Source organism: Equus przewalskii, chromosome 14 (assembly GCF_037783145.1).
Source record: "Equus przewalskii isolate Varuska chromosome 14, EquPr2, whole genome shotgun sequence".
NCBI lineage: Eukaryota > Metazoa > Chordata > Mammalia > Perissodactyla > Equidae > Equus > Equus przewalskii.
Genome location: NC_091844.1, coordinates 18,485,604 through 18,510,493, shown reverse-complemented (window position 1 = coordinate 18,510,493; position 24,890 = coordinate 18,485,604). Strand labels below are relative to the sequence as shown.

Here is a 24,890-nt window from a genome sequence, read left to right as displayed (position 1 = left end):
TGCAGCTACAACAAATATTTTTTGAGAGGCTGCAATGTGCCAAGTGTGGGCCGGGCACTTGGAATTTGGCCGTGAACTGAACAGACACCCTCGCTGCCCATTTAGAGCGCCTACAGTCGAGTGGGAGTCTACAATCTAGATCTGAAATAAACCTGTAGATTGAATTATGGTGCGAGTCCTGAGAGTGGCCCGGGATAGGGGGGACAGACTGCCCTGGTTTGGGGCCCCTGCTGAGGTTCACTTAAGCTGTGACCTGAAGGAAGAGAGAGGAAAGAGACCAGGGTGTTCCAGAAGAAGAATGGCCAGTCCACAGCCCCAGATAAGAAGGAGCCTGTGTGTGACTAGAAAGGGATGAAAGAAGCCACGTAACATTGTAAGTGTCGGCAACCCCCTCCCTGGCCAACCTTACTCAGGTTCCCACATCCCAGGAAACCTCCTGGGCTCTTTCTGGGTGGAATCTGGACGGTGGGCTAATGGATCAAGTTTAAAGACAGCTAAAGAACTATGGAGATCTGCACAATAAGGAGCTGAGGTGGACGGGAGGGGTGTGGTCAGGGGCAGGACAGTGTGCTCACACCGTCTGGGAAGAGGGCATTGCCAGTTGCAGAGATGAGGAAAGTGGATTTTGGGAGAGTTGGTAAAACAAATTTATTTTTTTTAAATATACTTATAGGAGAGTCCTTTTTTCCTTTTTTTTTTTTGTTTTACTATACATTAAAAGTGCCGTCCCTCTTTGTTGTATTGTCTGAGGACTAAATTTCTTCCAACTGAAATTTCCCTGAGTCAGCAGGGTGCCGAATGGGCCACCTGGGGCCCCAGTCATGTTGGAACCACAGAGAGAAGCTGAGTGTGGGTGAGTCTGTGGGAAAATGGAGGGGCCGGGCTGGGGAAGTAGGTAAGGGACTGATCCTACACGGCAGCAAGAAGTGTTTGGTCTCCATGCAAGGAGCCACGGGGCGTCGCTCAAGGGTTTTAGGCAGAGCTGTGACATGACCAAATCTGTGGTGAGCAGTTTGCAAAAAAGGGCAGGGTGTGGGGGACAGAGGCCCATCGCCCTGGCGGGGGCAGAGGGAAGCAGGCTGGTGCCGGCTTGTGCACTTTACCCTGGAGGCCAGAGAAGGCCAACCTCAGCTTTCAGGCCCTGACCCTGAGCCTTGGAGAATCTGATGAAAGCAGAAAAAGGAAAACACAGAGACAAACTCCACAGCAAGCTCAGTATCCACTTTCAGGGGACGTAGAGGGAGGGTCTGTCACAAACCTCTCAAGCTACAGCAATAAATGATCATGCACCAGGGAGGCACAGGGGCTGGAGACTCTCTTTGGAAGCGTGTCTGTCCCTTCGCCCCTCTGTCTGTCAGCCCATCACAGCTGCCACCAGAGTCAGCTGAATCAGCAGGCCTGGGAGGCGCAGGGGCCTCTGCCAGCTTGTGCCAAACCAGCCCCAACATCCCCTTCATTCATCAGCCTAGGAGGGTCCCTTCCCTCCCTCCTGCCAACCACCTGCCTTCAAGATTGTCCCTGACATTCACTTTAACCCAACCAGAGACAGTGTTCAGTTGGCCCCAGCCCCCTTCTCTAGGAACTTCTTGGGCCTGTAATTTGACCACCTGCTCGGGTACAAATATCCTGAGGACTCGTTCTTCCTTACCCTCACGGGACCTTATTCTCCAGTCCCAGCTCTCCCCTCCCCGTCCCCTCGGGTTCAGGCCTGGCCCCATGCCACCACTTGGCCCTAACCTCAAGTTCAGAAAGTTCTCCTGGGGCTGGCCCGGTGGTGTAGTGGTTAAGTTCGTGTGCTCCACTTTGATGGCTGGGGTACACGGGTTCAGATCCCAGGGGCAGACTTGCACACCACTCATCAAGCCATGCTGCAGTGACATCCCGCATACAAAATAGAGGAAGATTGGTACAGATGTTAGCTCAGTGACAATCTTCCTCAAGCAAAAAGAGGAAGATTGGCAACAGATGTTAGCACAGTGACAATCTTCCTCACCAAAAAAAAACCAAGTTCTCCTTTCCCTCTTTCTACCCCACCCTAGGCCCCTATAGATTCCCATTCCCCTGGAAGAGGAATCCTTGTATTATCAGCACCCTTTTGTCTTTCCCCACCTTTCCCCCTGCTTCCCTGGTGGAGGGAAACCTGGCTGTACTGTGGTGGCCCCACACCACCCCCTCCCCTGGCCCCGCCTCCCACTCCCAGGGCCCCGCCCTCCCCTAGGACATCCTTCTCCCAGTGCTTCCTCATATTTGAGATCCAGGTCACCCCCCCCTTCCCTCTTCTTTTTTCTTTCTATCTATATTGACTAACTTTTTAAATTATAAAAATAGCTAATGCTTGTCATAAAAATGTCCCAAGAGTATAGACGTATAAAGCTATGGCACTTATTTCTACCTGGTCTCCCCTTCCCAGGAGACACCTATGGATGACCTCACGGTTTGGGCTTCTTGGCATCTGTGTGGTGATCCAAATGATGCTGCGATTTCATCTCTGAATTAGAGTTCTTGACTGGAACTCAGAGAAACTGACCCAGCTAGTTTAGGCTGAAAAACAATTTATAAAAATATTCTGTAGCTCCTTGCATCTCCAGGAGGGCCAGAGAACCAGGCGGGAACAAAATCCCAAAAGTCACGCCAAGCTGGCCTAATGGAGGCACGTCTGGGTACAGACACCACCGTTTGCCAACACGGCTGATCCGGGCCCTGGGTGGTGCCATAAGGGTCTCAGCCCCCTTGGCCTCTGGAAACAGGATATAACTGTCACCACCTCCCCAGGGTGGATGGCTCTTGGTGCCTGCTTCAGACTCAGTCTAGCGTGCGGGCATCTGACTGGCAGAATGCCTGTACCCCAGCTGCAAGGGAAGCTGGGAAGGCCTCATCTGGCTTCTGTGAATGGAAGCCAGGATTCATAAGGTAGAGAATTCCCCAAATGCAGAAAGTGCTCCACAGCCAGAAAGAATGGCAAATGTCCCCTCCTGTTCCCTAAGGAGTCGGGCCACCCACATCTCAGCATATGCCACACTCTCCCACCTCTGAGACCTCTGGCCACAGCCTGCTTATCTGTCCTCCTTCAGGTCCTCAGACCTTCCTCCTCACAATGCTTCCCACTTCCTTCTCACCAGGGATCCCAGCTAGACTTGCCCACCTTCTCTGTCTGCTGGCAACAACCACATCAACCACGGCACCACCACTTCAGGAAGAGCTGATGATTATCGTGCACACACACGCTATGTTTCATGTGTCGTCTTCTCAATCAACCCTCAGGAGCCCCCCACCAGGAGGAATGCCTTATTCATATCCCCGTTTACACGAGAGGAAACTGAAACCCAGAGAAACTGAACATCTCCTTGGGTTTGTCCTCTCCATCTCTCGTACTGGCCCCTTGAGGGCAGGGTCTGTGTCACCTTCCTTCTCTGCTGGGTCCCCTGTGTTCCCAACAAGCTAAAGGCTGTATGTGATTCTAAAAATGTCCTAGGAGTCATATCTTCTCAGCATGTTTCCTATAGAGCAGAGTTTCTCAAACTTGACTGATCATAAGATCCATCTAGGATGCTTGTTAATAATATAGATTCCCAGTTCCTTTCTGGAACATTCAATTCTTTTTTATTTTTATTTTTTGCTGAGGAAGATTAGCCCTAAGCTAACATCCATACCAATCTTCCTCCACTTTATATGTGGGGTGCCACCACGACATGGCTAATGAGTGGTGTAGGTCCACTCCTGAGATCCGAACCCACAAACCCGGGCTACTGAAGTGGAGCATGCAGAACTTAACCACTATGCCAGGGGGCGGGCCCCTGGAACATCCAATTCTTTAAAATCTCAGCAAAGGTCTGGGAATCTAAGACTTCTAACAAGTTCTCCAGTGAGTCTTATGATCACCAAATGGGGGAATGCCCCCCATTTGTTTGTTTTCTTAGGGCGGGTTTAGACAACCTTGGGCCTGTGACTTATGAGCTATTCTCATTGGAGATCAGTGGCTGAGATCTGGAAAATGTGGGGAGCCACTGTGTGCTGTGGCAGGACCTTGAAATAGGCACTCAGGTTCTGCCAGACAATGGGGCATTGAAACCTTCAAAATGGGAGTTTCCAGCAATTCTACTTCTAGGAATTCATCCCGAGGGAATTGCTATGGTTGTGCACAAAGCAATCCTGTGCCAAAGATGGAGAAAGAGGTTGTCCAAATCTGCCTGTGCAATTAGCAAGAAGCACAGTCCTGCAGGGCCAGCAGGGGTGAGACAAAGCCAGGAGGTGGCCTCCTTCCTTCCCCTTCTCCCTGACCTGTCCAGGCCACTGCCCGCACCCAGATGGCACAGATTCCATCCTCTGCCTGGGGCCCTTTCGCTCAGCCAGGCCCTGGCATTTGCCTATGCAAAACCCTGAACAGAGGAAGGAGTGGCTGAGATGAGTGTGGTATGGACTGGGAAACCCGCTCGGTTTGGGGTTTGCAGAGGAGTGGTGCCTGGAGCCTCCTGCTGACTTTGACCTGCTGACTCGGGTGCATAGGAGGTCCCCTTGGGTGAGGGAGGTTTCCCCCTGCCTTATGGTCCAAACGTGGAACAAAGGTCAGCTGGGGAGTGGAGGTCAAGGAGGAGACCCAGGTCCCTGACTTCAGGCCCAGACCGTATCTTTGTTTTTATTTGCCAGTTTGCCCCACTGCCCCAAATGCACTCCCTTTAAGCCACTCAACGACTTTTTGTAGCTTCTTCAGTGCCCTTGTGCCTCCAGGTCCCAGGATTCATCTCGTCTCCCTCTCTGAAGACTGTGGCCGACTCTAGCCATGGGGCTCTCTCCCCAGTGCCCCCAGCCCCATGGCCTCCAAAGCTGCAAGCCACAGCCTTCATTTCTTCAGTGAACGTCTTCAACAACCAGGACATCACCAAAGTAATAAACACAGGAAGTTATGGTGCCCTGGGAAGGTCTTACTTTCATGATTCTCGTCTGTGTCTCCTCCTTCCCTGGTTTAGAGTCAGACACCAGACACTGGCCCCTCTTTTTACCCCAGTGCTTCTCAGAAGTCAAAGTTCCAGAATTCACTTGGGGAACAGAGCATCTGGCAGTCGTGGGCTTCTTAAGGAAGCCCACGATTACTGATGTGCCTAACTCCATCACAGGAAAGGAGGGTCAGGACCCAATTCTAGATGAGGTACAGGATTACCCAGTGGTTAGTGCACAGGCTCGGGTTGGGCAAACCTTCAGTTGAATCCCACCTCCAACACTCACTAATTGCATGACCTTGGGAAAGCCACTCAATTTCTCAGAGCCTCAGTGCTATGGACTGAATTGTGTCCCCCCAAATGTTGAAGCCCTAACCCCTAATGTGACTGTATGTGGAGACAGGACCTTTAGGGGTGTAATTGAGGTTAAATGAGGTCATAAGGGTGGGGCCCTGATTCAGTATGACTGCTGTCCTTATAAGGGATCAGAGAACTCTCTCTCCAGAAACCTCTCTCCCCATGCATGCACAGAGGGAAGGGCATGCGAGGACACAGCAAGAAGCAGACTGTCTGCACGCCAGGAACAGAGCTCTCCCCAGAAACCAACCCTGATGGCACCTTGATCTTGGACTTCTAGCCTCCAGAACTGTGAGGAAGTAAATTTCTGCTGTATAAGCCACGAGTCTGTGGTATTCTGTGATGGCAGCCCAAGCTGAAGGATGCACTCAGTTCCCTCATCTGAAAAGCAGAGCTAAAACTAGTACTTGCATTATGAGGCCATTATGAGCATCCATTGAGGAAATGTATGCATAAAGCCTGCCTGGTTAGTTTTCCCACAGCATCTTCAGCCCCTGGAACAGTGCCTGGCGTATAGTGGATGTTCAGTAAATACCTACTGAATGAATAAATACATCCATCAAGAAACGAAATACAGGGGCCGGTCCCGTGGCCGAGAGGTTAAGTTCGTGCACTCTGCTTTGGCGGCTCAGGGTTTTGCCGGTTCGGTTCGGATCCTGGGCGTGGACATGGCACCGCTCATCAGGCCACAGTGAGGCGGTGTCCCACATGCCACAACTAGAAGGACCCACAACTGGAATGTACAGCTATGTACTGGGGGGATCTGGGGAGTAAAAAAGCAGAAAAAAAAAAAAAGAAACGAAATACGAACGCATGTTTCTGAGCTTTTGTCTAACTTCCATCTCCTTGGTTATTGATCTCCACTCACCAGCAGACAGCAGGCATAAAGGGTTCAAGAAAAGTGTCTGCAAGGACAGCCTCCTGTTTTTAATTGGATCTGCCCAATAATGTCATGTCTTTGGTGAATCGGGAAAGGGCTTGGTCTGGCTGATTCAGAGGCGAGTTTGAGCCTCTGGGAGGAGGGGACATTGATAGGAGAGCTGAAGGAAGCCTTGAGCCTTGGTCCAGCTTTGCAGGCCTGGATGTGGAGGGAGAGCTCTTCCTCCTGTGGGGCAGAGGGGCTGGAGACTGCAGCTGTGGGAGGCAATGTGGGGGAAGCTGGGGGGAGTTGGGGCTGGGCCCTGGGAGTGGCATGGGTGAAGTCTGTCTGGGGCTGGAGGCCACAGCAGGCCCACCTTCCTGGTGCGAGATGCAAATGATGGGAACAATAGGGCCCCTGTCCCCAGGCCATTTGTGGCAGAGCCTTTGCTCCAGGGAGCCATAGTTCCTTCACCTCAGCCATGGTGAGACTTAGTTCTGGGGCACCCCAGGTGCACAGACCCAGGACTCTGGGCAAGGAGAGGCCTCTCAGCTGCACTGACACCCCTTTACTCTCCTCCCTGACTCTTTCCAGGACAAGCTCAGTGGGAGCAAGCCCCGGTGAGTACGCAGGCTCCTCTCTTTCCTTCTGCCCTCCTCTCTAGTCTCTACCTCACTGCCCCTTTCCTGGGCACAGCCATCCTTGGAGCTGTGCTGGCTGTCCCTGGGCCCTCCCCACCCACCCAGTGAGACAATTCATGTACCTCCACCCTGCTGTGTGCACTAGGGCTCCCCCACTACTGCCTTCCTGGGATACCCACTCATCCAGCTGTGCACCCACGGGCCCCAGCTCTGACCCCAGACTCTTCCACCTGCTGCCCTGGTCCCAGGCTGCTGTAACACAACTCCAGGGGGCACCACTCACATTGTCATGGATGTGAATGTCCTGGAGTTGTACAGTGTCTGGCTGACACAAACTCAAGGACCCCTTGGGCAGAGTTAACTAGAGTCTAATTGCAGGTTGGGGCCACCCCTTCCACCCCCTAGAGGTGTAGGTAAGTGACACAGTGGGCAAGAGGGGCCCAGCAGAATGGGGTCTCTCGCAACTTGAGTCTCCCCTGAGTGGCTCTGGACACTTCCTGCCCGTCACAGTCCAGCACTGCTAAGTCACTGGGGCCTAGCTGTTCTACCTGTGTTGGTCAGAATTGGGGGTGCCTGGCGTGGGGAGTGCATGGGGTGGGTGACTGGCAGAGGTAGAACAGGCAGCTAGTTGGGAGGCCCCCTTGTTTCCAAAATGCCTACCTCACTGGCCCTGCTGCAGGGTTGGAAAGGCCTGTCATGAATAGTTCCTTTGAGTCGAATGAAGCTTTGAGGCCCACAGTAAAAGTGCAGATGGTTTATTACACTGGGGAGAAAGAGTAAGTCATTGTGTTAGAGAAGGGGTGGGATGGGAGGAAATGAGGCCAGTCTCATCAGTCTTCTGTCCAGACTCCCCAGCTTGGAGAAAGGATGCCCCCCACTCATGTCCTCTGCCTGGCCCAGGGACCTGGAGATGCAACGTAAGTCCAACTGCTGAGCCTGGGGTCGGGGGAGGGGGGAAGCAGTGGCTACCACTGGTCCTGTATCTCTTCCATCCTCCGTATGCTCAGCATCCCTTCTGGAAAGCCCAAGAAGAGGAGGAAGAGGAGGAGGATAAATATGAGTTGCCCCCCTGTGAGGCTCTGCCCCTCAGTCTGGCCCCTGCCCACCTTCCTGGTGTGGAAGAGGACTCTTTGTACTTGGGTGAGGGCTGGGAAGTTGAGGCTGGGAGGTTGGCTGGTCGGGCAGGACAGGAGGGTACCCACAAGGGAAGAGGGCGCAGGCCTTGCCTCTTCTCCCTTGGTCTGCACTGGGGCCGTGAGGGGAGGCCTCAGCTGGCAGTCGCTGAGGCCTCTTGGCTGGGCAGAGAGAGAGGGATGGAGGAAAGGAGGGAGGGAGGAGGGAGAAAGGAAGAAGAGTGGGAAGGGGAGAGGAGCCTGGAGGGGCAGTGTAACCACGGCAACAGCAGTGAAAGCAGGAGGCCCAACACGGTCCCTGGGGCCTGGTGTTCTCCCTCTGAGATCCCAGCACAGCTCCAAGCAAGGGTGGGGGTGCTGGGAGAGCCCCGGCTGCCGCTGGCATCCCACCCCCACGGCTCCCAACTCGGCCAGGTGGGGGCAGGGAAGCTGGCCGCCTCCAGTTGCCATGGAGACAGGGCAGTCGGGAAGCCTGTGAGTGGGGAGGAGAGGGAGGGAGGGAAGGAGGGAGAGGAAGCAGAGGCTAGGTGGGGGGGGCGGGAGGAAAATGGAAACCTAGGTTGGAGGAACCCACGGACCCACAATGTTTGGGGTCTTTTCCAGATCACCCCCTGAGCCCATCCAAGTCACCACCACCGCAGCCTGAGCCCGAGATGGTGAACAGCCTCCCCATAAGTCCCCCCTCCCCCACCCGCCCCATGCCAGGCTCCCATTCCCCAATGAGTAAATCTGAGAGGCATCTCATTTGCAAGATTCCCCCACATCTGCATTCAAGAGGCCCCTGAAAAATTAGATGCGTCAGAAGCTGGAGCCCTGTTAACAGTCGCTCCTCCCACCTGCCTGGCCTGGTCCTTTCACCCTCTCCCCATCAGCATCACCCAGGACTTGCCATTCTCGCCTGAGCTGGGGGGCCGGGGAGGGGACAGGCTCGGCTGCCCCTCCCTGGACCCTGGGGCCTGAGGACCCCTCCCTGCCTAGACAGTGAAGAAAACCCTCATTCAGTTGCCAATCGCTGCCAGCTCTCATTGACGCCATGACCCGGTTTATGGGCTTTGAAATGTACCACTTTCATCATATATTTTATTGGAATAAAAAGAAACACAGGAGAGATTCACCACAAGGAGAGAGCCACAGAATGGAGGCAAAGAGACGAGTCGCCTCCTTTGTACATTAACTCTGCATTGTAGTGTTTTTTAAGCTGCCCACATGTACATACCCCATCACGTCCCACTCCACCATCCTTGCCATCCAATGCCTCCACTCCCCCTCCACACCCCGGCCCCACGCCGGTCTCCCTCACTGCCGATTGTGCCCACAGCTGAAGGCAGCACTGAGCCTGCAGGAGGCCGTGAAGCAGGGCTGGCCCGTGGGGAGGAGAGGTAACACTGGGATGTCCTATCTCTTTCCCAGGGCCCCCCACTCCCCACCCTGAGAAAGGGAGTCCTGGCCCCCACGGGGTAGACCAAGCTGCCTTACATTGGGCTCTCTGCCTGGTCACTGCACTCGCCCAGCTCTTCCTCACTTTTGCCTGCCGGTCCCCCCAAGGCAGGGACTGAGGCCTAGAGACATGAAATGCTTTGCCTGAGGTAACAGAGAAGCAGAGTCCCCAACCCCAGGGCCCGTCCTGCTCCTGCTGGGCTCTCTGGGTCAGGGGAGGGACACCCCAGGATGAAGAGGTCTGAAAGGCAGCCTACTCTGCCTGGAAGACCCTCCCTACTGAGACACATTTGAGTGTCATCCCTCATCCATGGGGCCCTTTGGCCACCAGTCTCTGATTCCATCCATGTCCTTATTGCCACCACTGTCCAGAGACTTTCCCCTATGGTAAGTGCCAGGGGGCCTGCGACCTTGGAACCCTGGAATGTTGGGACAGGGAGGGACCTCAGCCAGCACGTTTTCTGTCTGAAAGTGGCCCCAGGAGGGGCAGCCTCCTCTTGCCCAAGGTCAAACAGCTGACCTGAGGCACATTCATTTTTACTGTGCTCAGTGGCTGGTAAAACTTCGTGACCTTGAGGGCAGTTTTGATTTTGGGAACAGCCCAAGGTCATTTGGAGCCAAGCCTGGCAAATCAGTTGGGAGGTCAAGCCAGGCAACATCACGGGGGTTGTGAAGAAAGGTGATCGGGGGTGAGGTGGCTTCCTCCTGGGGCTTCAAAGGTGGCTCTGAGGGTCTCCTCAGGTAAGCCCGAGGATACTCCACTCTTCCCGCCTAAGTTTCACTGAATTCCTTTCTCCCTGCACTCATGGCTGGTGCTTCTCTCCTTTGCCTTCCAGAGCTGGGCGCACCGGCCAGAGTGGTGAGTGGCCCCTCAATTCCCACCTCAGACTCTAGGGTTCTGGCTAGGAGGCTGGCAGGGTTGGGGTGGGGCCGCCAAGGAGGGCCAGAAAATATTTCTGAAACCAAGGAAAAAGGCACAGAGCAGAGTCCCTCCCGTGTGCCACAGGCTCCTGGCAGGGGGTGAGACAGCTGTCCTGAGGATGTTGCCCAGGGCTACAGGGGAGGGCCCTGCTGGGATCTCCTCTTGGATGCCCACATTCTCTGAGAGCTGGGGCCTATGGGCACCTCTAAAGGGGAAGGTACTGATGCGGTGCTCCCTTCCAGGCAAAGGGGCAATTTTAATCATTCCAGAAAGGGGCTCCCAGAAAGAGGTCCACCTTGTGAGGGGGGAGTGAGGTGCCAATAGCCCCCTAGGTGATGGCTCCGCTCTCCCTCCCACTCACTGGTCAAACCCTTGGTCCCTTACACCCCTCCTTACCTTAGGTGCCAGGCCCTCCAAAGAAACCTGATGAGGACGTCTACCTGGAGTGTGAGCCCAATGCAGGTGAACGCCTCCCTCTGCCCCAGATCCATGCTGCCCTGAGGCCCATAGCTGCCCCAACGCCACATATTCTCCTGGCTCCATCTTCCTCCTTTGTCTTCTCTCGCCACCCCCACCAACACACATGTGCCTTCAGACCCCGCATGGACACCCATGCTTCCGCCTTTGGTCCAGGTTGACCCCCACTGAGCCTACAAGGAACAAGGGCTGTGTGGGTCTTCCCAGCTGTGTGGCCAGAAAGCACTGCCCCTGGTCTGAAGGACTCCCAGACAGCCTAGGCTGCAGAGAAGCACGGGCCCTACAGCTGTCCTCAGCCCCTCCCTGGCCGGCATGGATTTCCTTGCCTGGTTCCCAGCCCAGCCCAGACTGCCCTCTCTGTTTTAGTCTCAGCCTTGACTCAGACTCTGAGCTCCCAAGTCCTGACGCCCCCAGTCCCTCTACCTAGGACATCAGTGGTGCCCAGGTGAGTACCCCACCAGTTGTGTACGTGTTTGTGTGTGTGTGAGAGAGAAATGGCTAACTCAGGCTTCCCCAGCCCTGGCTCAGCATCACCGGGTTCCCTGGGTTCTTTCTCTTGAAGGAGGTAAAGACCCTGAGCTCTGTTCCCCAATTTGCTCCCCACAGGCCCACTCCAGCCCCCCAGGAAGCTCGGAATGTAAGAGACTGGTGGTCAAGGGAGAAGGGAGCTGGGAGGGGAGGGTGGGGTTCAGGGGGGCAGGCCTGTAGGGCCAAGTTTCTCCTGACCAGACCTCCTTTGTCCCAGGGAGCAGCGAATGCCGCCTCTAAAGGTGAGTACAGGCAACTTCAGCATGAACCTCGGCAGTCTTGCCAGTGCCCCCCCACCCCACCCCCCAGCCACCGCCGCAGCCCTGCAAGTCCCCCTCCTAGCCTCTCTTGCCCCACTTTTCTGAGGGGTCCCTGCAGCTCTGACTCCAGCAGGCCTGAGGGGACCCCGGTGGGCATTTTCCAGGCTCTGCAGCAAAGCAGGAAACTCCCAGCCTGTACCTGGAGATCATCCCTCATTCAGAGGTCACGTGTGGCCTAGCTGGTGGGTCCTCTTGGAGCCCAAGACCTGGAGAGGAGGGGTGAAGCACTGGGTGCCCTGCTTTGGGCTTCAGGCCTAGGCACACCCCCGTGCAACCTCCCCCACCCCTGCAGCTGGGCCCCAAGCCTCCTTTGCTTAATCCCCTCCTGGCCCCAGCTCTGTAATCCACTTCTTCCAGCAGGAAGGAGAGCCTCTCTTTCCTCTGTAGCCCCCACCTGGAGCACCTCAGCTGCTGAGGTGAGGAGGGCTGGGAGAGGACTGGGGGACGAGGCCTTCTGGGAACTCTCTTAGGCTGGTGTCCACCCCTGCAAGGGACACGTGGTGAACGTGTGTGTGCCACCCCGTGCTGGGCACAGGCATGGACACATCTTCGCTCTGCTTGCACAGACTCAGTCTGGGGAAGGCGGACATGAACACAGATCACTGCAACCGGGGTTGTGTGCTCCCAGCCCCCCGCCATGCCCTGGCACATCTCCGAGCAGCTGTGGGGTATTCCAGGACGGCAGCCTGCTGGGTCAGCCTTGGTACTCGGGGAACTGTGACCGTCATGCTGTTGAGAGTGCCCTGCTCCGATTCCAAAAGGTGGGCAACCACAGACCCCCTGGGCCTTCTCAGAAACCCTTTCTGCTCCTGGGCTGTGGCTGGCAGAGCAGGCGGGGGCAGGAGAGCAAGGAGGGGGTCTGGCATCATGGGTCAGGGCTGCAGGTGGACAGCTGGAAGATGAAGCTGATGGATGGGGTCTCCTCCACAGGACGGGGCCTACACCGTGCGCCCCAGCTCAGGGCCTCATGGCTCCCAGCCCTTCACCCTGGCAGTGCTTCTCCACGGTCGGGTCTTCAACATTCCCATCCGGCAGCTGGATGGTGGGCGCCACTATGCCCTGGGCCGGGAGGGCAAGAACCACGAGGAGGTGCGTGCTGGAGGAGATACCTGGCCCCAGTCAGGAGCATGTGCCTGGGGAAAACCCACATTTATATTTTTCTGGAGTGGGTGGAAATGACAGTGGCCAGTGACCTGAATTCTTTCCCAGAGGTCCGCCTTCCTCTGGGGGAGGCACCTCCTCCTGCACAGCTCAGTCTGCACAGGGCCCAGGTCGGGGCATTCGTACCTATAGTGAACCCAGCTAGGAGGAGGGCAGGGCCCAGGTAGTCCAGACTCCTGTCTGTGCCAAGGACTCAACTTTGTACCCAGCATTTGCTGGGCTGCCAACTAGAGACAGTGACCCAGCACTTGGTTCCCCATGTTGGAGGACTGCGGCAGACACGTCCCCACAGTTCTTTCCATCCAGCCTTGGAAATATGAGTCTGGCCAATAACATGCCCACAGGTGCAGTCACAGGAAGGCTGCCTGAGGCCTGGAACTGGGCAGCAGAATGGCAGTGGAGCTTCGTGGGGCAAACAGGAAGGGAAATATTTAGGAAAATGTCAACGAGCCCCCTCGCCGAGCCCACAGTTCCCTCAGGAAGCTTCTCCGGGCACGAGGCTCAAGGGACTCACTGACGCCCTGCCTCCCTGTCCAGCTCTTCTCCTCTGTGGCCGCCATTATCCAGCACTACATGCAGCAGCCCCTGCCCCTCGTGGACAGACACAGCGGCAGCCGGCAGCTCACCTGCCTGCTCTTCCCCACCAAGCCCTGACACCACAGCGGAAGTACACACCCACCTCTGGCCCCATAGTTTGCTCCTTGTCCCGTTTACCTTGGGCTGTCTCCCAGGTCTCCACCCCTCCAGGCCCTCCCTGTCCCTTGCCCCAGTCCCTGCAGGCCCTGATGAGAGGCATCGGGAAAGGTTGCCCAGAAACAGAAAGGGCCTCGGAGATCCCACCCCATGTTCACCCCGAGCCTGGCAGTGCCACTCGCTGCTGCATCTCCAAGGCTGGGGAGCAGGGGTCAGGCAGGGCCCCCATTCCCAGCCCCCAGGAATGGCTGTGTCTGCCCATTTACTAGGGCCTCCCAAGCTGCTCTGGATGAAGTCCTCTTCCGGGAAGCTGAGCCTCAGGGGAACAGCACAGGCACTGCTTGGACACAAAGAGAATCCTCTCGCATCCTCTTGGTAGCATAACACACAGCTAGCATCTGGGAAGGACTTGGTCGCCCTGCACAAAGTTCGCTTTCAATAAATATTTGTTGACTGAATTCTTGAATCTGCTGAGCAAAGCAGAAATGGCCTCCATGAGGCTCCAAGGCGCTCAAGTGTCTCAGGGCACAGACTGGGCCTGGGAGTGATGGAGCCGTGGTGGCCAGGCCAGGCCAGGCAGGGCCAGCCCCATTTCTGCCCAGTGACTGGGTTTTTTGCCCTTAGATGGTGGAGGTCAGCCCCGGGGGGGCCGGTTTTTGTTTTGTTTTGTTTTGTTTTGTTTGGGAGGGTGGGGGGGTCGGAGAGGCTCAGGCTGTCTCTGCCATCCCATTAAATGATGACAATGGAACGAAGGATTTGTCACCCCCCGTTTACCGTCCAGTGCTCCCCCAGTGAGGCAGAGCCTGAGTTTGCTCACTTGGTGTCGTCTAGCGTACACGAGACAGGCAGACCCCGGGAAACAACTAGGTATTGGCCGCGCCAGTGCGAGGATCAGAAGCTGTGGAAACCTCAGCAGGAGAGGACTAGAGGCCATCGGAGCAGCGCGGCCTGACAGGGCGTGGCCCAGGAGGCCCAGCCGAGGCGGGCGGGTCCTAGATCGACGCGCGGCCTGCGGCCTGCGGGGGGGCGGGGCCAGGCCGAGGGGCGGGGGCGTCCCCGGGCCCTGGCGCGGCGCCTGGAGCTCCTGCTGCTGGAAGCGCCATGTGACCGTGACTCTGCACAAGCCGGGAACGCGGAGAAACAAAGGGCGGCTCAGCGGCCACCGGGCGCTCAGGCTGGCACGGAGGGCCCGGCCCCAACCCCAACCGGGGCCCCGCACTCTTGTCCCTACGGACCCTCGGTGCCCAGGGCGAGCAGGGAGGCGCCGGATCCTGCTGAGGCCCGGGGCGGGGAGCGCGGCCTCCCAGGGAGCTGGGGAGGGAGGGCAGGCCTGAGGACGCTGAAATGCAAGTGCGAGGCGGGGTGGGCGATGTCGGGTCCGGGCTGGGCCGTGGAGTGTTGCAGGTTCCTTCCTCACGGCTGGCTCTGGCAAATGACCCTCCCTGAACCTCTGTTTCTGTAATAGAGGTGAAGATAATCGTCCCCACGCAATTATCCTAGGGTTAGGAGGCTTAAGGGAGGCGTCCCATGTAGAGCGGTGAGGACAGCACAGGGTTGTCGGGCCGCATTCTAGCTCCTCTCCCACATAAACATGCACAGGATTTCGGGTCACTGAGCTGCCACTTTCCAGTCACAGCAGGGATGTAGTTCCGGCCAGAGCACCAGGAAGAGGAGCAGGATGGGGCAGCTGGCACAGGGCGGAGCCAGGGTGGGCACCGCTGCGTATATGGAGAGGGGATTAGCACTGGGGCTCTAGCAGAAGCGGGGAGATAGGAAATCCCAAGACAGCCTGGTTATCCGGCCCTGGCTCTCTCCCGGCCCTGGATGGGAGTGGCTTGTCTCCTAGTCACTTTCCCCAGCCCAGGGGGAACAAAGGGGCTGGAGAGGGTGGGGGCCCACCTTGGAGTGGGCCTCAGGGTACATTGAGACTCCTGCCTCCGCACCAGATTTGCAGGTTTGACTTCTCCTGAGGAAGCCTCCACCCTATGGCCACAAGGCCCTAGGGCCTGTATTTACAGAGTTCTGAATTTACCTGGCCCTAAAACCACGTGGCCTGTGCATGCATAATAGAGGCCACAGCACAGAGCTCTTGAGGTAGTGGCCCAGTGGGGACTCTGGGCTTGGTCCCAGCTGGGGGACTGACGTTAAGGATCTAGCCTCCGTTCCTTCCCTGCCTGGGGAAAAAGAGAAGAGGAGCAGTCCAGGCACTGGCGACAGCCTGTAATAAGAGGCCCTGAGTGCCACCAAGAGCATGGTTGGAGAGTGACTCAGCCTCGTTGGTGCCTCCTCAGCATGCAGGTCTGTGTTCAGATGTCCCCTTTTCCAGGAAGCCTGCTCTCTCCCCCAGCCCGGCCTCCTCAGTCACTTAGGACACCACCTAGCGATTGCCTTTCCACCCTCAGGACAGGACCAACTGCTGCTACTGCCCACTATTGTGTATCCAGGACCTGGAATACGGTAGGTGCCAAGTATTTGTTGAAAGAGTCATTGAATAGGTTGAGTTCGCCCTGGATTCCTCTAAAGCTGATAACAGTCCTTGATCAGGGCTTCCTTTGTAAGAGAACAGTCCAACCCAGTGCTGTCCAATAGAACTTTCTGTGATGATAGGAACATTCTTTTTTTTTTTCTTCTTTTTTTTTGAGGAAGATTAGCCCTAGCTAATCACCAACTGGGGGATCAAGTGCTGGAGAAATGCCATTTGGTGAAGAAGCCCATGGATTGCCAAGAGTGGTTTGCCTGTCTCCAATGGCCCGGAAGGACCTATAGGGTGAAGTGTGAGGTGGGGAAGGGCGTGAATGTCGTGGCTACCCCCAGACAAGACCCCACCCGCCGGGGCTCTGAGTGTGCTCGATGCAACCGTCCAGCAAGCTTTCTGCTTTGGTTTCTAAAGAGTTAGGCTGACTGCCACAAAAACATGGGCTCTGGAGTCCCAAGGACCCAGGTTTGAATCTGGCTCCGTCACTCACTACCTGTGTGGCCCTAACCGTGGTCTCTTTACTTTTAAAATGGAGCTAATGATACCTGCTTCTTAGAGTTGTTGTGAGAATGAGAAATTGTATATGTACGTGACATGTACTTAGCCTAACACAGAGCCTGGCATATAGTAGAGCCGAATGATTGGTTCCTAATGACAGTCCTGACTGTGGAGAGGCAGAGCCTGGTGCTGGCCCTCCCTGCAGGCTCCATTCTCAGGGGCTCCCTCTGATCTGGGCTTCTCCAGCACCCCTCTGCCACGTGACCTTCAGGCATTGTAGGCACCGTCATTATTTTCTCTGCCCACCTGGGTTTCCCATCCCCCTCCTCCTGGTAACACAGCCCACTTTCCCCACCATGGGACCAGGTGTGTGAACTAGGTCTGGCTGGGACCACAACAGGCCCACTCAAAGCCTTCTCTGAGATGGATATGTTGATGTGGAGAGAGAGAAGCCCTCTTTTCAAATCTTTGCCAATGGCCACGTGCCCCACCACGGCGACAGAGCCTGCGTACAGAGGTCAGGCAAAGACAAGGAGAAAAACCATCCTGGCTTTCCCCATAGTGCCTCTCTCAGCTGCGTGAGCTAGAAATTTCCTTTTTGGTGTAAGCTAGTGGCAATATGGCTTCTGATATTTGTAAAGAAGACTCCTGCTTGGTACAGGCACTTGTGTCCTTGGAATTTGGGGACATAAGGAATTTGTCTGAAGTACAGAGCAGTTAGTGGTAGAACCAGAATTCAGGCTTGTTTGGCTGGCTGTCTATTCACCATAAACTATACCACACCTTCCACACATCATTCACAAGTTCTTTATCGAGTGCATGCTATGTGCCAGACGCCAAACTCACCTCCCACTCCTCCTTCCACAGCTACTGAAGTCCCCATGCCCTCATTCACTCCCAGTCTTTAAGGACCCTAAGTCAGGAGACATAAAAAACTGCCCTTCTCCACCAGGATAGGGCCCAGCACACTCACTGTCTTCCCAGAATCGGTACTTCAAGAATCCTCCTCAAATACGAAGGATGTGAGAGGAGCCAGCCGCTACCTGCCTACCGCAGTCTGCTCAGCGTGGAGTAAGTCCAGCCCCGGCCCCTGGAGGAGTTCCTGCCTGTGTCCCACTCTGAGTGACTGCGATCCTGTGGCCCTTGTGGCTGCAGTGACGATTTATGGGGATACTGAGGTCATCTTCAAAGTGCTTTTGATCTAAATTCTCCCAGATGTACCCTTTCTTTACCTTGCAAATCTGGTTGAGGAGAGAGAGGGCGTTGGGAGCAGAAGGACTTCGGGACAGTGATTTCCAAATCTGGTCCTCAGAATACCGATGGACCATGATGATGACGTCACCAGTCGGTGACAAAAAAGGAGAAAAGCACAAACTGTGGACTGAGCTTTTCCTGAAGCAAAATTATTTCATTTAAAGGACCATCCTTTAAAGGGAAATCAAGTTCTTCCTCCTTTTTTGGTATTAAACTATACTTTCTTTCAGGTCACTTGATTTTGCTGGGCCTCACCTATAAAATGGGGTGAGAGGGGCAGGGGATTGGCCTAGATAATTTACAAGGGCTTTTCAACTCCAGTATTCCAAGATCCTTGGGGCTCTGGGGCCAGTATCCCCGCCCGGGATTGTGTCTCTCACACCCTCTACCTCCCCCGCATATACCCACCCGACCCTCCCTGCTCAGCCACATAACGTTTGCGCTCTCCGCTGAGCTCGCCTATGTGCTCCCTGGGGAGAGGCGCCCCCTCCACAGTGGACTCTGGATTAAACGATAATCCAGGAGATACAGTTTAGAAAAGGCAGGCGTGGGTTTCGAATAGCAGAATGTTTGTCCCCAGATAATGAGTGGATCAAGCTCAGCCTCCCTGCGGGCCTGGAAGTTAGAAGGACAGAAAGTCATAGACCGGGAGCAAAACCCAGAGAACAGATATCCAGGGGGGGCTGGGTCGGGGGAGAGCCTGGAAAGAGATGGAAGTTCTGGCTGAAGAAGGATATCCTGGACTCCTACAACACCTGGGCTGGGGAGGCCCAGGCCATCTGGTCCTGTCTTTTCATGTCATAGATAAGGACATGAAGGCTCAGGGAGGCAGAGGGGTCTGTGACTGGGGGATGGGGTATACATTTTTTTTTTAAGATTTTATTTTTCTTTTTCTCCCCGAAGCCCCCCGGTACGTAGTTGTGTATTTTTCGTAGTGAGTCCTTTCAATTGTGGCATGTGGGATGCCGCTTCAGCATGGCTTGACGAGTGGTGCCATGTCCGCTCCCAGGATTCAAACCGGCAAAACCCTGGGCCCCCCAAGCAGAGCGTTCGAAGTTAACCACTCGGCCACAGGGCCAGCCCCTGGGGTATACATCTTTTTCACTAGCACCCTGGAAAGGGTCTAGCCTGGAGGTGGAAAGGGATTAAGGGAGAGAGACTTGGAAACTGAGTCCAGGAGAGGCCAGAGCACTAAGTGAGGGCTGCCCCAGGCCCCTCATGAGCCTTGTAGCCCTGCTGCCCAGCCTGCTTGCTCTGCTCTGGCCCCTTCTCCGGTCGCCTTTCCTTTGCCCTCAGCTCAGCTCTCAGGACATCAGAGACAGCCGGCCTGATGGGATTGGAGCAGGAAGCTGGCAAGAGAGCCAGAGAGGGAGGAGGGTTGGGGGGGTGCCCTGCTGAGCACCCCTCAACTCCACATGCCCTTGTTGAGAAGCTCCAGGAAGAGGGGAGAGGAAGGGGAGCTGTCATTGCACGAACACGTAGACCAGACTCCTCTCCCCCACGCACACACTTCTGCGCTCCAAGCGGATCCAGGGACCGGGAGGTGCAGGCGGCTCTCACGGATGCTCTTAATCCTAAACACGGGGGCTGGGCCCTGTGGAGAACGGCAGGGTCAGGAGGCCCTCTGTGAACCTCCTGTCACCTTCAACGCTGAGTCAAATCGTTAATAAATCAAGCATGAGGTGAAAGGCCACATCAGAAGTCTCCCTAATACACTTGCTGCCCGCGCCTGTAGCTGCAGCTGTTGGTGGAAGGTCGTTTTTATTTATTTATTTATTTATTTTTAAAGATTTTATTTTTTTCCTTTTTCTCCCCAAAGACCCCCGGTACATAGTTGCATATTCTTCATTGTGGGTCCTTCTAGTTGTGGCGTGTGGGATGCTGCCTCAGCGTGGTTTGATGAGCAGTGCCATGTCCGTGCCCAGGATTCGAACTAACGAAACACTGGGCCGCCTGCAGCGGAACGCGCGAACTTAACCACTCGGCCACGGGGCCAGCCCCATGGAAGGTCATTTTTAAAGCAACGATGTCAGGGGCCAGAGAGGAACCCAGCCCAAAGTCCCCAAATCTACCTGGTAGATGCCACCAACTTCAGGAAGGCTTCCGGCAAGGAGACCTTGGGCAGGCTGGGTGATGCCCCAGTGCCCTCGGCTGTGCCTGCCCTTGATCACCAGGCTGTTCACTGCCTGGGAAGCTGGGAGCTGGGGCACCTGGATGGTCTGGAAATGGAGGGCCTGTGGAGCCCCATGCTTGCCTGCTCCTCCCTGCCACCCTCTCCCTGAGAGCAAGAGGCAAGGCCAGGAGGCTCCTGGGAGCCTAATTCCCAGGGCCTGGCAGCCAGCTCTGTAGCTGATGCAAGGCCAGGGACGGGTGAGCTCAGTCTGTCTCCGGCACGTGGAGCTTCTTGCATCCTAGAAAACATACCCATTCATTCCTGTCTGCTTCAGCCCTCCTAGGTCTCTGGCTCCATTCTTCTGGAAGCAGAGCAGGGCCGCGTAAGGCTCTGGGAGCAAGCCTTGCTTGGTGCTAGGGCAGCACTGAGCATTTTGGAGTCAACCCCACTCCCCTGCACAGGCAGCCTTTGAACAGTACTGGGACTCGGAGCCCTGCCTCCAGGGGGCCTGTCCAGTGGAAATGGAGAACCTGGGTACCCCTTGGCCCTCAGGCTCTATCCATGCCAGCCCACTTCTCCTTCAGGGAGAGGTCAGACAGCCCTGGCAAGTCTCTTATCCCATTAGAAGGATGGACTTTCTTCCACCTGCCTCCACCTCTTAGTCTTGATGCCCACGCCCCAGGTAGGAATGCCAGGGCCCTACCACCCTCTCAAGGACCCTCGAGGCATCATCAGCTCAGGATGAGGATTCATTCGGCAGCTATTTACTAAGAGCTCGGTAATAATCACATAACATGTAATAGCACAACGCGGATAACGTGTGTGCCTCAAAATGCTTTCATGATTAATTAGTGCTTCAAGGGATCCTAGTCACAGTGCTGTGACGTAGGGAGGCCCTCGATGAAGAAGCTAAGGCCCAGAGAGTTTAAGTGGCAGAACCGGAAGTCCTGCCCGCAGGGTCTTCTTGCCGGCAAGCGCCTGAGTGGGAAGCAGGCTTCGAGAGGCAGGCTTGCTTGTCACTGGAGACCCATTTAGACAGAGGAACTTTTCTCCTGGGGAAGGAGGAGCAGGTGGAGGAGGCTGGGAGAAGAGGACTTGTGGATTTGGGGTAGAGGCATGCTGGGGGCCAGGCCTGTCTGGGAAGGCCTGGAGAGGTTCTGGGGGCACTGAGATCCGGAAGGGAGGGTACTCAGAGCACTGGAGTTGCAGCTCCTGCCCTTCAGCTGCTCACTCAGACAAAGGCTCATTGGTCACGCCAACCTCAGGCTAGTTCCCGCTGGGTTGTGGCTGCTGCCTGGGGGCTGAGGCAGGCTTCAGGACTGGCCTCTCCAATTCTGGCCCGGGACCAGTGGCAGTGGCCATTACTGGCGTCCCTGTTGATACCAGCATTGAATGAAGCCGTCTTTGTCACCTGCCCCATCTACCTTGGGTCTACCCTTCCCCCTCGGCCGTGCTTGACCCTCTCTGGGTGGCTGTCTGCACATCTTCATGACCTTCGCCCACTCTCTCAGCAGTTCTTGTTGCTGACGCAACTTCTGAGGCTGGTGAGCTGAGGCTGCCCAGGCTCGCAGGCAGGTGAGCACACAGTGCCCTGTTCTGGAGGGTACAGCCTGTGCCAACCACACCCGCCCCTCCCTGACTCGGGCTCTCAGGCCTGGCGGGGAGATCTGTGATGGAGCTGGAGGTGAAGAGGGAGCAGCTGTGCCCTTCTCATTGGAAGGACTCAGAGATGAGACACACAGCTCCGGGGGCCACACGAGGCCCAGCCTGCACGGTGCTCTGAGCCCTCTTGTCTCCTCTCCTCTCCTTCACCGACCCCTCACGGTCAGAGAAGAGGAATCTGGAGGAGAAAACCCAATGCAAAGCCAGCTCCTGGCTCTGCCCCAACCCTGAACCAATCCCTGGAACCACTAGCATCCCTCCTGTGTTTATTTATCTTTTATTAGATATTACAATCACATGAGATTAAATTAAAAATGTATAAAAGAGTTTAATGCAGAGAAAACAAACACCCCTCCCACGCCTTTCGCTCAATTGCCCGGCTCTCCTCCCCAGGGAAAAGCAGTGTTACCAGTTTCTTGTGTTTCTTTACAGAGATAGGCTAGACTAACCATTGGATTTTTGATTATCAAATCTCACATAGCAAGGTCACATCTTGCTTAACTTTTCAGCTTGGGATGAGGAGGGATAAAGTCCCCTGCTCTGAGCATTCCTTAAGAAGGGACAGGAAGTGGGCAGAGAGAAACCTCCCACGGCAGGCCCACGTTCCAGTTCTCTCTCCTCTGCAGGACCCTCCACCTGTCACTTCATTCACCACGCAAGGCCTAAATGAAAAAGGACAGATGGCATTGACCTCATTTCTTAGACAGGGAAGCTGAGGAGCCAAGATGTTAAGGAGACTCAAGGTCACACAGCAGGCTGGGGCACCTCAGTTTTTCTATACCCTCACCCCACCTCCCTAATATCTTCTCTTCATCTTCTAAATGGCCTCGAGTTCTTAAATATATTATTGTCACAATTAGACTATGGACATCTCAAGGGCAGTGTCAAGGACTCTCTTCTTTGTCACCCCTCTGAGCTGGACTCTGAGCTGGGCCCCATGCAGCCTCTTGGCGGTGGTCAACGACGTCGCCTGAATCAAGTAAGAAAAGCAGAGGGTGTGTTGTTCTTCTAGAGGCACCCACCCCAAGGCCCTGAAGTTTGCTACCGGGACACACGCACATCCCTCACCACCCAGCTCACCGACCTCCAGGCCCTGCACCTCATTAGTTCTTTTCCTGCACATTTGGCTCAGTTAATGCCCCTGCTCAGAAGGCCATGGCCGTGGGTTGGCTCCACAGGGGCGGAATCATCCTTGGGCGAAACATTCTGTTCCTTGCCTGTGAACTGTACAGAGTGTTGCAAATTACAACTGGGTGACAAAAGAGACTGCCCCTCTGTGAAATACAAAGCACACAGTTCCCTGGCTGAAGGGGGTGACTTCCTCTGCGATCCCCTGCTCCTCCTAATTCCTCCCCATCCCCACCTCTGTGAGCCCTGGTCCATCCTCCTGTTTTGTCTTTGATGTAAAGGCTCCCTTCGGTAAAGCAGGTCTCTCTCTAAAGCTCACAGAGTACCCAGGATGATTAGGTTCTCAGACAGCAGGGTAATAAGAAGGGACAGTGGCTTCAGAAGGCACGAGCTGTGCCTGTTTAGTGATGCAGCAGGAACAAGGAGGAGACTTGATTTATTTCAGAGAACAGAAAGTGTCTGCGGTGGCTGTTTGGCGATTTCAGGTTCAGTTCTAGAGTGGGTGTGAAGCTGTCGGTGGGGTGAGGGGCCCTGGGGAGGGCAGGGCTGGCAGGGAGGCCTGTGAACCGGAGGGGCTGCTGACTTGAGAGGACTGGAAAGCCATGCTGCTGCGGGGAGAACAGGTGGAACAGGCTGGAATCAGAGAGGGGATTCCTGTGCAAGGAGAAGGGTGAGGGGTTGGCGAACCTAAGGTGAGGCAGCTCAGGGGCCACAGAGAAGGAATCTGGATGCTCCACCTAAAGATCAGTGTACTCACAAGAGAACTCGTCTGCTCCAACAGCTGGCTCCACTTCCTGCTTCCTCATTCTGCTCAAGGTGTCACCATGCTTACGGTCGAGGACACTGATCTGGGCCCGGGATCTCACCTGACTCTCTCCAGGCTCCCCAAGGACCAAAGCTCTATTGTGGGATCAAGGCCCCATCTGCCTTCCTGGAGTTCCAACCATGGCCTGCTGCCAAGTCCTGCTCCCCACCACCCTCCATTGCCTTGTTCCCCCTGGATTTCCACCACAGGTAACGGTGTGAAGTCAGGGTGAACTTAATTGGGGTGAAGGATGACTGCTGCATTAAATTGGATGGAACTGGTCTGTTCAACCACTGCCCATTAAAAATGGTGGCCTTTCTTTAACATAGCCATAATGAGACCATCCCTCCAGAGAAAAGTGCTAATAGAATCACCCGCCTTGAATGCTTAACTCTTACTCAATGCCTTGACCTGGACGTCTGATAGACATGGCCCACATACTATCTAAAATCAAACCTTTTCTTCCCCCCAAACCTGCTCATTCCACAGCGTTCCCTAGCTCAGTAAAAGACTACATGGCACCTTCGTTCTTTCAGTGCTCAGACCAAAACCAGTTTAAGGTCTCCTTTGATGTGTTTCCTTTACTCACACTCTACAGTAAATATATCAGTAAATCCTTCATTGGCTCTACCTTCAAAATATATCCACCACTTCCCCTGCTGCCACTGTTCCTAGCCACTGAAGTCTTGACCATGACCTCCCAGGCTCCATGTCATCTGGCCCACTGCCACCTCCCTGGTCTCATCTCCTGCCACTCTGCCTACTTTGCTCCTGCTGCACTGGCCTTCTTGCTGGTCCTCAGGCACCACAGCCCACTCTTGCCTCGAGGCCTTTGCCCTGCTGTCCTCTCACTTGGAATTTTCTCCCCGGGCACTCACAATGCTGGCTTTCTCATTTTCTTGTGGTCCCTGCCCAGATGTCACTTCCTCAGTGAGACCTCCAGACCACCCTATTTAAGGTAAACCCTCCCACATTCAATACTCCCACACGCTAGATCCCTCTTTGCGTTTTTTTTGTTGTTGTACTTATCACGACTTGGCATATCATCTGTGTACACATATAAAAATAAAATATTACATATTTCTTGGTTGTTTATTATCTGCCTCTCCCCTCTGGAGTATATAACTCCATGAAGGTGGAGCATTTGAATTGTGTACTGTTAGACTCCAGCATCTAGAACAGTGCCTGGAACGTTGCTCTATAGTTACTAAAGTTGTTGAATCAATCAGGCCTAGAGAGGCCCGCTTGTTCCCCAAGGCCACACAACTAGCAAACATAGAAACTCAGAGGGTTAGCTAACTTGCCCAAGGTCACAGAGTGAAGGGCAAAGCTGAGTTTCAAGCCCAGGTCTGGACTAACCCTAACCACTGCTCTTTCCAGCTCTGGATCCTCCCAAAGTCAACCACCTGGATTCGCCCAACCGCCACCTTCCTGAACAGTATCCTGCCCGTTAGCCTCTCCCTAGCTTCAATTCATTCCTTAGAAACATAAT

At 55.2% G+C, this 24,890-nt stretch overlaps 1 protein-coding gene and 2 long non-coding RNA genes across 36 annotated transcripts; 2 read left to right on the top strand and 1 right to left on the bottom strand.

The window, feature by feature from the left end:
* Nucleotides 1-171: 171 nt before the first annotated feature.
* Nucleotides 172-6,090, top strand: LOC139075512 (uncharacterized). Its single transcript, XR_011525947.1, has 3 exons — nt 172-373; nt 788-853; nt 3,120-6,090. It is a non-coding gene; the product is annotated as an uncharacterized lncRNA (long non-coding RNA).
* A 190-nt stretch (nt 6,091-6,280) lies between these two features.
* SH2D6 (SH2 domain containing 6) lies at nt 6,281-23,599 on the top strand. 34 transcript variants are annotated; one of them, XM_070572241.1, is made up of 17 exons: nt 6,281-6,634; nt 6,745-6,770; nt 7,170-7,204; nt 7,638-7,708; nt 7,799-7,931; nt 8,528-8,580; nt 9,243-9,303; nt 10,198-10,220; nt 10,685-10,745; nt 11,127-11,205; nt 11,367-11,397; nt 11,506-11,530; nt 11,969-12,024; nt 12,175-12,369; nt 12,539-12,697; nt 13,307-13,436; nt 13,732-13,920. In XM_070572241.1, exons 1-16 carry the CDS (start codon nt 6,632-6,634, stop codon nt 13,421-13,423), a joined length of 1,128 nt encoding a protein of 375 aa, XP_070428342.1. In that variant the 5' UTR covers nt 6,281-6,631; the 3' UTR covers nt 13,424-13,436; nt 13,732-13,920. The 34 variants fall into 34 exon arrangements, with proteins under 34 accessions (XP_070428342.1, XP_070428346.1, XP_070428333.1 ...); XM_070572232.1 differs by lacking the exons at nt 7,170-7,204; nt 13,307-13,436; nt 13,732-13,920 and adding exons at nt 11,713-11,790; nt 15,865-15,919; nt 16,105-16,241; nt 17,421-17,919 and having other exon boundaries at nt 6,503-6,770; nt 11,966-12,024; XM_070572219.1 differs by adding an exon at nt 11,713-11,790 and having other exon boundaries at nt 6,568-6,634; nt 11,966-12,024; nt 13,114-13,920.
* On the bottom strand, nt 21,774-23,462 carry LOC139075510 (uncharacterized). Its single transcript, XR_011525946.1, has 3 exons — nt 23,351-23,462; nt 22,565-22,689; nt 21,774-22,435 (listed from the first exon to the last, which is right to left on the bottom strand). It is a non-coding gene; the product is annotated as an uncharacterized lncRNA (long non-coding RNA).
* Nucleotides 23,600-24,890: the final 1,291 nt, after the last annotated feature.